Source organism: Leucopleurus acutus (assembly GCF_964270905.1).
Source record: "Leucopleurus acutus genome assembly, chromosome: 4".
Lineage (NCBI taxonomy): Eukaryota > Metazoa > Chordata > Mammalia > Artiodactyla > Delphinidae > Leucopleurus > Leucopleurus acutus.
This window is the reverse complement of record NC_139146.1, coordinates 117,049,392-117,062,942: the sequence shown is the minus strand read 5'-3', so window position 1 is coordinate 117,062,942 and position 13,551 is coordinate 117,049,392. Positions and strand designations below refer to the sequence as shown.

The 13,551-nt window shown below is 41.5% G+C and overlaps 1 protein-coding gene across 18 annotated transcripts in view; it reads left to right on the top strand.

Annotated features, from left to right (window-relative positions):
* The window catches only part of SEC31A (SEC31 homolog A, COPII coat complex component), a 64,424-nt gene extending 59,284 nt beyond the window's left edge, over positions 1-5,140 (top strand). For all 18 annotated transcript variants that reach the window (XM_082837633.1, XM_082837632.1, XM_082837630.1 and 15 more), the window contains 3 exons: positions 370-489; positions 2,921-2,992; positions 4,551-5,140. In XM_082837633.1, the coding sequence (XP_082693759.1) occupies positions 370-489; positions 2,921-2,992; positions 4,551-4,730 (372 nt within the window). In that variant the 3' untranslated portion in view covers positions 4,731-5,140. The remainder of the gene's footprint in view (positions 1-369; positions 490-2,920; positions 2,993-4,550) is intronic.
* Positions 5,141-13,551: the final 8,411 nt, after the last annotated feature.

Genomic DNA, 13,551 nt, shown 5'->3' with positions numbered 1-13,551 from the left:
AGCAAAGCAAGCAGCCACTCCAACCAGCCAACTTTGTAATTGCCTTGTTCTTTTTATTTTCTACTGGCACAGGTCTCCTTCCTATCAGTTATATAAAATAGTGATCAACATATGTTCCATAATTAATCAAATACTTTATATCCAATCCTATTTTTGAAAATAGAAGCTGTAGAAGGAGTACCTGTATCTTCTACTGAATATCTGATTTTTATGTTTGCTTATCCCAAGTGATTTCACATGTTAATTTTTCATTTGATTTTGAATAGCCTATCTACAAGGTTGTTGGTTTCTCTTTATCACATATTCAGGGCTTTGTGTATAGGTAGCTTCTGGTCATTTCTAGTCATTTTATGGTATTATTTATTCCAGCATGTGCAGTCTTTGCCAACAGAAAAAATTACCAAGAAACCTATTCCAGATGAACACCTCATTCTAAAGACCACATTTGAGGATCTTATTCAGCGCTGCCTCTCTTCAGCCACAGATCCTGTATGTATTTTTTATTTTGCTTAATTAAAAGAATCCCTTATGGAGCGCTTATATAATGATTGCTTAAAGTCTTACAAGATGTATTTTGAAAGTTTATGCAAAAATTGTAAAGCTAGCACTTATATATAGTTTGCTGTACATATAAAAACACATTCAACTGCTTTTTACATATAACTTTAATCCTTAAAACAACCTCATGGTAGGTAGGTTTGTCATATTTATTAACAGAGGAGGAAATTAAGGCAAAAAGCATTTACTACATAATTAAGGCAGAGCCAGCATTCGAACCTAGTCTGACTCCAGAATTCATGCTTTCAACCACTATGCTGCCCTGAGTCTCATCGGCAAACCTTATGCGTAGCACAAAAATACAACAGAATGGTGAAACTCAGATTTGGGGGTTCTTTCTGAGCTTACATCAAAGCTTTTAAAAGTAGATAGACAGTCTTTAACTTTGCAAAGACCTTAAAAATAGTTAAGTGCTTTAGATATTGGAGTCATATTCATAGTCAAAGTAACTGATTTTACTCAGTTTATTAGAGGATGACTGTATTGGCAACAACAAAAATTCCACAAAGCCAGTTTTGTTTTCGGTGAAATGTCACTTTCTGCCAACAAACATTGAATATGTTTATTTAGTCACTGGCCAGTTGTCTGCTTGAAAAACAGCTTCTAGAATTTGTTGTTTCATCAAACATTGAGTAGTAATATGTACAGCCTTCTGCTAGTCTTTTGGAAAGCAATTCCCTGTACTGAAAGTGTCAGGAAAGCAGAGGCAGGGGAAAGTTAACATAAACCTTAGCGCCTGGCATTCTGGGAGTGATGGAAGGATGAAGCTAGGAACAGAGAACAGGTGAAGCTGTTAAACAGGTAAGTGTACAGTGTCTCCTAGGCAGAGAGGTCCTCATCATACAAAATGGAGGAATCATAATAAAAATGTGGGAAAACTCCAGTCTTCCTTCAGGCATGAGTTAACGTAAACAGAGGTTGGGAGGACACCTCGTACATGGCCTAGCTTAATAAATTTTTGTTGAGCTTCACCTCCTCTGGGTCACCATATCACCTCCCTTCTGGTTACCCAGGACCCCTGGGCAGAAGAGAAAGACAAACTGTTCCTGTCACTAGTTGGGGAGGCAGTTCAAATACTGCCCAGGACTCCTGCTGGTAGCTAGGTGGGATTAACTTTGAACCCTCCACAGAAGTCCATTTTAATCAATACTTGAAATCATTTTTATAGTATGACTTTATTCTTATTTCCACTTCAGTTATGTCCAAACAGCACAAAGTAATTTTGCAGCACAACTTAGTTTGTAAGGTTATCCTCGATGGCTTCACCTCTTCTGCACTCCTCTTCAGACACACTGACATGCCCTCCTCAAACATAACCAAGAATGTGTCAGCGTCAGAGACTTTGTACCTGTTGCTCCTTCTGCCTGGAATTCTTCCTCACAGAACTGCAGAGCTCTTGCTCACTTGTTCCTGGTGTCTGCTCAGATGTCCCATTAGCCATCAGGACTTTCTTACCACGTCATACTGCCAACACTGCTGACCCCCTTACCCTGTTAACTTTTCTTCATGGCACACATCACCATCTGACATACAATATATTGTTTATTTAGTATCTTTTTCCCACCCAATAGAATATGAGATCCATGAGACACAACACTGTCCCAGCATGGCACGTAGTAGTCCCTCAATAAATATTGAAAAGCAGTGTCACTTTTAAGGCTGTTGCATAATGTAGATATTAAGTTAATCACAGTATAATTTTAAACCTTTACGTTTAGGATAGTTTTCTCTCACTACACTTACAGTACTAGGATGAGGGTAGGAGAACTCCTTAATTTAAGAACTCATTTTAACACTTCCTTCTTAATAATCTTAAGTCACCAAAAGATAATTTTCTCCTTTTTTTGGTGTTTTAAAGGCCCAGAATAAGACAGGATTAAATGTACCAAATGTGACTGAGTATATAAGTAGTACTTTTGAGATTCCACAGTTCACCTGTATGTTTGCCTTCTAGCTCCCATAATGTTCATTTTATTTAATTTACAGTAACTGTTAGACCTTCTTTTCTGTAGTACACTGACCCATTGCTGCCTCCAGATGGCCCTTCCTGTTGCTTGTGGATATAGTGTAGATGGACACTCACACACCTCAAGTGAGTTGCAGTCCCCGTGGAATCCAGCCAGTGCTCCATTTTGCATACTAGGAGGAAGGGTCTCAGTTTCTTGCCCTCCCTGCCTTAATAGATTACTGATCTCTGTTCTAATAATCTGTCCAAGTTCATCGGTCTTAGCTATCTCCATTTCTTTATAAAATGAAGCTCTCCAACATCATGACTGTAAGGTTTAGTGAAATGAGATAAGGCAAGTTCTTGGGATAAAAGTTATTGTTCATACATAACATACCTGTTTTTTCTCTCCTGCAGCAAACCAAGAGGAAGCTAGATGATGCCAGCAAACGTTTGGAGTTTCTATATGATAAACTTAGGGAACAGACAGTAAGTTTGTGGGGAAAAGAAGGATTTATGATAATCATTTATTCCTGGTTGCTAGTAAAATAAGTGTCTCATCAGCACTTGCATGTAATATAGTACGTGTGGGGACAAAATGATCATGACAGTTCATAGAATGGGCTTTTCTCTGTCTAAATCTTACATTTCAGTCACCGGGGATAAGGGGATAGGGCAGTGTGTGTGTGTGTGTGTGTGTGTGTGTGTGTGTGTGTGTGTGTGTGTGTGTGTGTGTGTGTGTGTGTGTGTGTGTGTGTGTGTGTGTGTGTGTGTGTGTGTGTGTGTGTGTGTGTGTGTGTGTGTGTGTGTGTGTGTGTGTGTGTGTGTGTGTGTGTGTGTGTTTAAGAGGGAGAGAGAATTTTTAGGCAGATATACAAACTGGCCTGTACTGGTCCTACGGTAACTGGCCTTCTATTCATTTTTATATGTCCCTTGAATTAAGAAATCAGAGAGTGGGCAGCTACTCTGTTTTCCAGAGACCAAATCTGTAATCTCTCTCATAGTCTAAGACTCTGAACCTTTTCTTTTAGAATAGCTATTACACAAAGGCAAAGCCAAAGATAACCACAAATTGAGCAGATCAATGTGTATAACTATGAAGATGGTTGGCAGTAAGGAGTAAATGCCCTGTGTGTTCTGTTCTCTTGTCCCTCCCAACCTCTGCATTCCTTTCTAGAATTGTTTTGTTTTATTAATGAAAGCACTAGGAGAGAAAAAAAGAATTGAGACCTTTCACATTTATGCATTTTAGCATTTCTCTTCCCCATTCCCCATATCAATGCCATCAGCTAAAAATAACCATTTATCTCATGAGAGCCAAACCAGAGAAAGTTGATATAACAGTGGAAGTGGTGTGGCCCATGGACTGATCCAAAATAAAGTCTTCTCTGAAAAGTATGGACATGTATGCCAAGTAATGACATGGGGGGAAAAAAACTAGAGGTCTTATGATTTTAAGAGATGACAGGATTATGAAAAGCAGTTAAGAACTGGCAAATTGAGTACATGGTGAGGACTGTTGCCCTCCTAATGGCAGTGGACCAGAAGTGCAAGGTTTCTATTGTCTACAAGGTTTTAGAGTAAATTGGGCCCCTACTTCGAGATGTCATGATTAAGAATCTTTAAACTCCTTCATGTACATAGGAAAAATTTTAAAAGGTGTGATACAGTATCTAAAATAATTTAGTTATTTAAAGTAGTTAAGTTATCTAAAATAATAAGAATTAAAACTCTTAAGTGGAGAGAGACATTAACATTTCAACTTGGGGAAGGAAATCTGGCTTTTCTGTAAGGAAATACCTGGCTTATCATACATGTATAATTCGTAAATAATTCCTTACATAAATCATTTTGTCATGGTTCCATTTTATAACTTAAGTGTTGGTTGGTCCGAGAAGCTTTCTGGAAATGCTCACCAGTTTATACATTTTTTTAATAATGTTTATTTCAAGCTCCTCTTAAATATCAGGGTTTAATGTTTATAGAGGGTCTCATGGAAAATTCTTCCTTAATTTAATTCTCTCTCTCAATTCCACCTTTATTTCAGCTTTCACCAACAATCATCAATGGTTTACACAACATCGCAAGGAGCATTGAGACTCGAAACTACTCAGAAGGATTGACCATCCATACCCACATAGTTAGCACCAGCAACTTCAGTGAGACCTCTGCTTTTATGCCAGTTCTCAAAGTTGTTCTCACCCAGGCCAATAAGCTGGGTGTCTAAAGGATGGCTTCACTCTCAGCCACTATTGCCATTTTTCCAAAGAAACATGTTTTAAAAAATGATAAGATGTGGACCAGTCCTCATTAGCATGTTTCCATAGCAGCCAGTCAAGAACATTTACATTGTTTCTGCAGATATACTCACCTTAGACCTGCTCAAAGCCCTGGTGCTTTCTTTTGTTTTAATCTTTTATTGCCTGTGATGATTTTCCTATTCTGCAAATAATGTATTTCCTGGATTACACATAGTATGCTTTCCTGAAGTATTCTGATAAAATATGGTTTTTGAAACCTCAGGTTTACTTTTTGGAAAAGGAGCCTTTGGTTATGTGTAAAGCAGAGCTGAAACTAAATTTCTTTCACGTCCTCCCTACTTCCTCCATGTCAATCAGATTAAAGTGTGTAATCCTATTTATGTGTACGTAGTCTTTTTTTTAAACAGCTACTCACAGTTTAGTTTAATCTCTATTTTTTGTGGCTTTGGCTTCACTTTGGTCCTGAACAAATAACTAAATCTACAGGCTGCTACATAGATTTTAGCAAATATTAATGAAAAGTGGGATCACTAGTTTTAAGTATCTATAGGAAAAGATTGAGCATTTTCATTCTGTAGGATGCATTGAACTTTTTTATATTAATAAATGTTTTCAGTATTCTGTTTGAGTTTTAAGATTGAATTGTCTCCATTTTATATTTAGAAATTTATTCATCCATTTTTTTAAAGTTACCTATTTCTCTGAGGTTTAAGTTCAGAAAGAAAGCTTTAACTTCTGTCAGCCTCCTGAATCGACATATTTTCAGACGGTATTTTCGTCAAATGATTTTATTGTAATCTGTCTTAAGAACAGTGTAGTAAACAAAAGATAATGGTCCCCATAGAATCTTGAGGAGAATTAGATACTAATAATTTTCATTGTTTAAGCAACTTTACCTAAGTGAGTTGGAAAACTAGAAGATAAAAAGTATGACTGCTGTGAAGACAGGTGCTGTTTCAAGGACTAAGTGTAGTTCATCAGGCATTTTGCAGCCTAAGTGACATAGTTTACAAGACCCTCTTAATTTCCTTTGCTGGGATTCCCTGCTCACCAAATAAAACACCTCTTTTAAAAATAAAAATAGGGACTTCCCCGGTGGCACAGGGGTTAAGAATCCTCCTGCCGATGCAGGGGACACAGGTTTGCGCCATGGTCCACGAAGATCCCACATGCTGCAGAGCACCTAAGCCCGTGCACCGCAACTACTGAGCCTGTGCTCTACAGCCCGCGAGCTGCAGCTACTGAGCCCACGTGCCACAACTACTGAAGCCCGAGTGCCTAGAGCCCGTGCTCCACAACAAGAGAAGTCACCGCGGTGAGAAGCCCGGGCACTGCAACAAAGAGTAACCCCCACTAGACTCAACTAGAGAAAGCCCACGCACAGCAACGAAGACCCAATGCAGACAAAACAAAAAAAGACATTAAAAAATAGAAATAGTTTTATAACTAAAAAAGGAGGACCTTGATAACATGTATGAACACTGGAGCCTCACAAGTGGGGTGATATATCAGCTCCCCGGGAGTTTGGTGGTCTGAGTCAGTCCTAGGACACACTGAAGTGGCAACTTGACCTTCTGGAACTGACCCTCGACTGTGGTGTCAGCCCAGGACCCCATCTGAACAGCAGGCTGGCCTCTAGTAATTGTTTTGATGTATTGCCCTTATAGTTAGGATTTGTGTTATGGCTGCATGATTACCTTGACATGACAATGGCAAAACTGGCAGCGTTTTACAAAAAAAACATTCCAAAAGATGAGAAACAGGAATAGGTGGCAGTGGAGCCCTGACCAACCCCAAAGATTTTACACGTATGAGTATGAAAAAACGATTTGCCACTGACATCTGAGCAGCTGTTACAAGTGGATGGAGGTAAGAAGACTTGAACCCAAAATAGAGTTTAGTCTTGAAGTATGAAGATAACAGGAGATTATGGGAAGAGAGCAGTTTGTTTTCCTGAAGAAAAGCGAACAAGGAAAGGGGTGTGAGGGAAACTGGTAGGTGGGGCTGGGTGTTGGCTGGGAGACATATCGGATCTCCGGGACGTGCTTTCTTATACTTAACCTGCTCCTCTCCTGCACTCCGCGTATGACCTTTTGGGCTGGATGGGATGGATGTACCTTAGGCCCCGTCTGAGAATCTCTTATGTGTGTGGGATGCATGGCTGATGGAGATGGTGGTTCATTCTAATAGTGTGGCAGCAGGAGAAAGTTGGAAACAACTGCTCTACATCTGACGAGAGTCCAACAAGCCTGTATATTCCTTTGGATTCAGAAAATTCCCGTGTATGCTGGAGGACAGAAAGATGCAGTAGGATTCCGGCAACCAGATGTACTCTATTTAACACCTGCCTGAAAGATAAAGGGATGGTGATTGGTTAACACTTTTCTGATAACCACATGTCTCCTGAACCAGATTTGTGTTCACCTAAGAATGACTGCAAGGCCATCTGTTGACTGCTCAGCCATGGTGGAGACTTCATTTGGAATGGATATCTACATATGCACACATACATATATACGTATGCACCCCTCTTTGTCATTCAACTGCTGCGGTGGCAGCATCCCCAAATGTCACCCCTGACAAATCTATCAGGGTGTTCAACAGATGCTGAAGATGTCACAGGCAGGTAGCATCTCCAATTATTCAGTGAAGAAGGACTGCCTATGCATAGAAGCTCTTAACTGTTTCCTCTAATAGATAAATGCTCCAAATCTTTTAACCAAACTAAACTATGAAGAAAAAGTGCTCAGATTAGCTTTATAGTTCCACTTTTCCTGGCACACTGGTTTTATATACATTTCTGTAGCATCTGCTCTGCTCAGGGCTTTGGTGACCATACCATTCACTCAGGCTCAGGTTGAGTAGTGCACCTACGAGCTGACTGGGGTCAGACTGTGCCATTCCTAAATTTCCAGCTGTTTGCTTTCTCTCCCTTCTGGGAGATACGGAATGTGTGAGTTTTAGGGTGTTGGGACAGACCTTGGAAAAACCTAACAAAATCAAACAAAAGGAAATAGACTTCGGTTTAACTGTGGTGCATGTTTTTTACACTCTGGATTAATGTTTCCAGAGACCTGCTAAAGTATTTATTTGGCAAACAATGTTAGTCACCTAGAATAACTTTGTATAAACATCATTACTCAGTAATGTCTGAGATCATTTTTTTAGTGGAGCTGCACACCCTGTTGATTTTTTTTTAGTCCATTTCTTTTTGTTTTAAATAGGTTTATTTATTTTTGGCTGCGTTGGGTCTTCGTTGCTGCGCACGGGCTTTCTCTAGTTGCGGCAAGCAGGGGCTACTCTTTGTTGTGGTGCGTGGACTTCTCGTTGCAGAGCACGGGCTCTAGGCACGCGGGCTTCAGTAGTTGTGGCTCAGTAGTTGTGGTGCATGGGCTTAGTTGCTCTGCGGCATGTGGGATCTTCGCGGACCAGGGCTCAAACCCGTGTCCCCTGCATTGGCATGTGGATTCTTTTTTTTTTTTTTTTTTTTTTTGAGTAGCTCTTTATTGGAGTATAATTGCTACACAATACTGTGTTAGTTTCTGTTGCACAACAAGGAGAATCAGCCATATGCATACACACGTCCCCATATGCCCTCCCTCTTGAGCCTCCCTCCCACCCTCCCTATCCCACCCATCTAGGTTGTCACAAAGCACTGAGCCGATCTCCCTGTGCTATGCTGCTGCTTCCCACCAGCTATCTATTTTACATTTGGTAGTGTAATATATGTCCATGCTACTCTCACTTCACCCCAGCTTCGCCCTCCCACCCCATGTCAAGTCCATTTTATATGTCTGCCTTTTTATTCCTGCCCTGCAAGTAGGTTCATCAGTACCTTTTTTTTTTTCGATTCCATGTATATGTGTTAGCATATGGTATTTCTTTTTTTCTTTCTGACTTACTTCACTCTGTACGACAGACTCTAGGTCCATACACCTCACTACAAATAACTCAATTTCATATCTTTTTATGGCTGAGTAATATTCCATTGTATATATGTGCCACATCTTCTTTATCCATTCATCTGTCGATGGACACTTAGGTTGCTTCCATGTCCTGGCTATTGTAAATAGAGCTGCAATGAACATTGTGGTACATGACTCTTTTTTTTTTTTTTAACATCTTTATTGGGGTATAATTGCTTTACAATGGTGTGTTAGTTTCTGCTTTATAACAAAGTGAATCAGTTATACATATACATATGTTCCCATATCTCTTCCTTCTTGCGTCTCCCTCCCTCCCACCCTCCCTGTCCCACCCCTCCAGGTAGTACGTGACTCTTTTTGAATTATGGTTTTCTCAGGGTATATGCCCAGTAGTGGGATTGCTGGGTCGTATGGTAGTTCTATTTTTAGTTTTTTAAGGAACATCCATACTGTTCTCCATAGAAGTTGTATCAATTTACATTCCCACCAACAGTGCAAGAGTCTTCCCTTTTCTCCACACCCCTCCAGCATTTATTGTTTCTAGATTTTTTGAAAATGGCCATTCTGACCAGTGTGAGGTGATACCTCACTGTAGTTTTGATTTGCATTTCTCTAATAATTAGTGATGTTGAGCATCTTTTCATGTGCCTCTTGGCCATCTGTATGTCTTCCTTGGAGAAATGTCTATTTAGGTCTTCCACCCATTTTTTAACTGGATTGTTTGGTTTTTTTTGATATTGAGCTCCATGAGTTGTTTGTATATTTTGGAGATTAATCCTGTTGCTTCATTTGCAAATATTTTCTCCCATTCTGAGGGTTGTCTTTTTGTCTTGTTTATGGTTTCCTTTGCTGTGCAAGTTTTTAAGTTTAATTAAGTCAACTATACTCCAATGTAAAATAAAAATTAAAAGAAATAAAGAATTTCTACGTGTAAAAAAAAAAGCTACTGGAGAGCCTGCTCTATCCCAGTTGCTATAATTACATCTTCACGAGGGACAGTGAAGCAGACCACCTACCTGAGAGTCAAAGAGCTGGGTTCTAGTGTCTTCTCTGCCACTTACTGTTGGTCAAACCACCCCATTTCCTTTTGCCTCCATTTCTCACCTGTAAAATGAGGGGGTAGGACTAGATGATCTCTAATTTCACTTACAGCTCTGGAAGTCTATGGCCCATCTACCTGTCCCACGGTGTCTTTGTATGTTACCTACAAGTCTTCAGAAGGAACCAAAAACAATTTTGGGATAGTACCAAAGCTCTGAAGAAAGATAACAGCAACAACTCAAGCCAGTTTATATTTGGATACCTTTTTTCCTCTCATAGAGTTGATTGATTTTTCTGAAGAACAATCAATGCAGTGCTTTCCTTGGTTGGAAATGAATAGGCGGGCATTTAAGAAATAAGTTTCTAATTTGAGGACTTGGGACAGATGTATTTGCTTGGCCTTGAGGTCCTTAAGTAGTGAGTCCCCCTCAGCAATGATAAATATTTCCATGAAATTAACCTTTCTACACACCCGTTTCCCACACCAAGAATATGCTAGGCCTTCCCTGGTGGCGCGGTGGTTAAGAATCCGCCTGCCAATGCAGGGGACATGGGATCGAGCCCTGGTCCGGGAAGATCCCACATGCCGTGGAGCAACTAAGCCCGCCCGCCACAACTACTGAGCCCGTGCACCTAGAGTCCGTGCTCTGCAACAAGAGAAGCCACTGCAATGAGAAGCCCGTGCACCACAATTAAGAGAAGCCCCTGCTCACCGCAACTAGAGAAAGCCCATGCACAGCAACAAAGACCCAACGCAGCCAAAAATTAATTAATTTTAAAAAAAGAATACGCTATATTTGATTACATAGGACACTCAACAATGAATGAGTTTTCCCTCTGGTGCTGCAAATCTGGGTCACCCTTTTCACATTCCTGAACGCTATTGACAAATACCCTCTCCCAGCTAGAGAACCACAGGGCCTTTGCTTTCAGAGCAGCCCGTGGTAACGGACACAGCAAGAGAAAGAGGTCATTGAAACAGTGACAGCAGCTAATGCTGAGAAGTAAATAAGAGCTTCTCTATGTTCATCTGCCCTAGGAAACCAAAATAACTATCCTAAAAGAAAACGGGGTGGGTGTTGTCGGAGGACAGGGACTGGAGAGCGGGAAGAGATGTGGGTGAAAACCTCATCAGCACTGTCTTTCTTCTGCCACAACAATAGGGATTGTTGATTCAGAGAGCTGGGATTTGGGAGCAGGGAGAGAGAGTGGGGAGGAGTGTGGACCTTGTTTTGGTTTGTGGACCTCGTTTCTAGGCAGCTTTGGTCAAAGGGGGATGTGGTGTAGGTACTGACAAATGTTCACGTTTCATGGCTGCGTCATAAAAAGGAGTGGCTCCTCCATAGCACTGGTTAGCGTCTGTGCATGCACGCCCTGTAGTGATTATTTGATCCCTCTCTGCCTCCCTACCGGGCTGTGAGTTCCAGGAGCACAGCCGTGCACTCCTCTGTCCGTGGAGCTGAGCTCGGTGCTTCTAGAGGAGGCTAAATCAATAGATGCTTAAGGAAGGACTCTTAATTGATTCAAACTGAAGATAACTTGGAAAGATGCAGGGGGCAGCATGTCACTGACAGGTGGTATCAGAGTCAGGTTTGGCTTGGGTTTTTCAGTAAGTAGACCCTCTCTTGTCTATGAATTAGGAAGTAGGGTCTTCAGATCTGGCTATTTCCAGTGCCCATTTTCCTGCTGCCAAATTGGAGCACTCTATGAAGAGTGGTCAGGAAATGGGGGGGGAAGAATCTTAAGCAGTAAGGCTGGGGTTTTGTTAAAAGAAAACCCCTTCCTCTCTTCACATCCAAAGCAATAGAAGCATTCCTTTCAGAGGAACAGCTTCCCCTCATCCACTGCTATAAAATCTTAATGGGGAAAATGTTCCAATCCATTTAGTACAGAAGCAGGGATGACAACTCTCCTGTGATCGAAGGAAGCTGAGAAGACTAATTTTCTAGTATGCCGTGGCGTTGCTGTATCTCAAAACCGATCCTCCCATAGTCTTGGAGGCTAACTTCCCAACTTTATGCTCCCCTGAAATCACTCTAATCTAAAGCCTATGAGTGGTTTTCTTACTCTGGGAGCAGAAAGAGGTTTACATTTGAAATTGCTGTCATCCAATTGCTGTCGTTCCATGCATCTCATCCAAGAGGCAACCCCCTGACCTTTAATCCACAAGAGCTGCAGAGCTCATTCCTTCCTGAGCCAAAGGAGTTGCCTTAAATGATTACCTCTGATAAAGTAGAGCAGGAGATTTTATTTTATTTCATAGTTCCCTTCAGAGCAAACGAATCCTGGTGCAGCTAGAATTCCTTCCTTCAAGGTCTGAATCCCTCCAGCCCAACCAGGGATGAGTCTCTTCCCAAGTCTGGGGCCCCCAGAAGCATCCTGGTGTCCTGGCCAGGCAGGTTTCATAACTGCATGGAGTCTATCTCTCTGGTATGATTAAAAACCGATAAAATACCAACATTATTCAGCACTTAAGTAGGTATTAGACATCGTCCTGAGCTCTCTTCCTGTGAGGTAAGGGGTATCTCCATTTAGCACAAGAAAAAAACGAAGTTAGATTATTAGGTAAATTGCACAGAGTATTCCCAGCGTGGAGCTGTCTTAATTCTTACGTTATGTAGGATGAAATTGAAGATCTAAGAGACTGTCATGGTCCCCAAATCACAGAGTACTCAGACTTGCTAATTCAGAGTGGTACAGCCAAACTCAAACCCAGGTTTTCAGATGCCAAACCTGGATCATTTTCACAACACTGTAGTTCCTGTAGCCAAAATCTAAATTTCCTTAAGAAAACCATAAGCATGAAAATCACTGTAAATCTCTTACTTCAAGAATGGATCTTCGCAAAAAATAAATAAATAAATAAAAGAATGGATCTTTTCTTTCTCTTTCCTTCCTCCCCAGAGCTTGCATTTTCTCCACAAACTCCTTTTTTTTTAATTTAATTAATTTATTTACTTATTTATTTGGCTGTGCCGGGTCTTAGTTGCAGCATGCAGGACCTAGTTCCCTGACCAGGGATTGAATCAGGGCCCCCAGCATTGGGAGTGCGGAGTCTTAACACCACTGGACCACCAGGGAAGTCCCTCCACAAACATTTCTTATACAATTTTTAAAAATCTTATATTAACGCTTTAGCTAGATACTTTGCCAGGCTCACTCCCATCTCTGAGACTTCTCTGGCACACTGTTCCAACTGGGAGTTGCTACCAGGTCATTCTATCTTTCAGGGCCTTGTTTGCTGCCACCGTCTCCATGAAGCCCTCCTGACCACACCAGCCCACACACCTCAGAAGCAAGTCTCACACACAGCTTTTTTTTTTTTTTTTTTTTTTTTGCGGTACGCGGGCCTCTCACTGCTGTGGCCTCTCCCATTGCGGAGCACAGGCTCCGGACGCACAGGCTCAGCAGGCATGGCTTACGGGCCCAGCCGCTCCGCGGCACGCGGGATCCTCCCGGACCAGGGCACGAACCCGCGTCCCCTGCATCGGCAGGTGGACTCCCAACCACTGCTCCACCAGGGAAGCCCTCACACACAGCTTTTATAGGTACTGTTGCCATCCAACATTTTCATCTTCTGTCTCTTTCTCTCCCTACCTGAAGCAACTTCTATTCCGAGGCACATACTATTGTCCAGAACCTAGGCATTTTGGCTATGATGGTTTTCTCCCAGTACATCTCAGAGCTGTAGTTTGTGTCTCTAAACTTGTAACTGTTCATTGACATTCGAGAACTGTTACCTGTCCTTGTTTAGGAAGCTTCCCCACAGCCCTTGGACACCTGGCTCACAATCTTCTCCAGCTAAACCCATAGGCCTCGC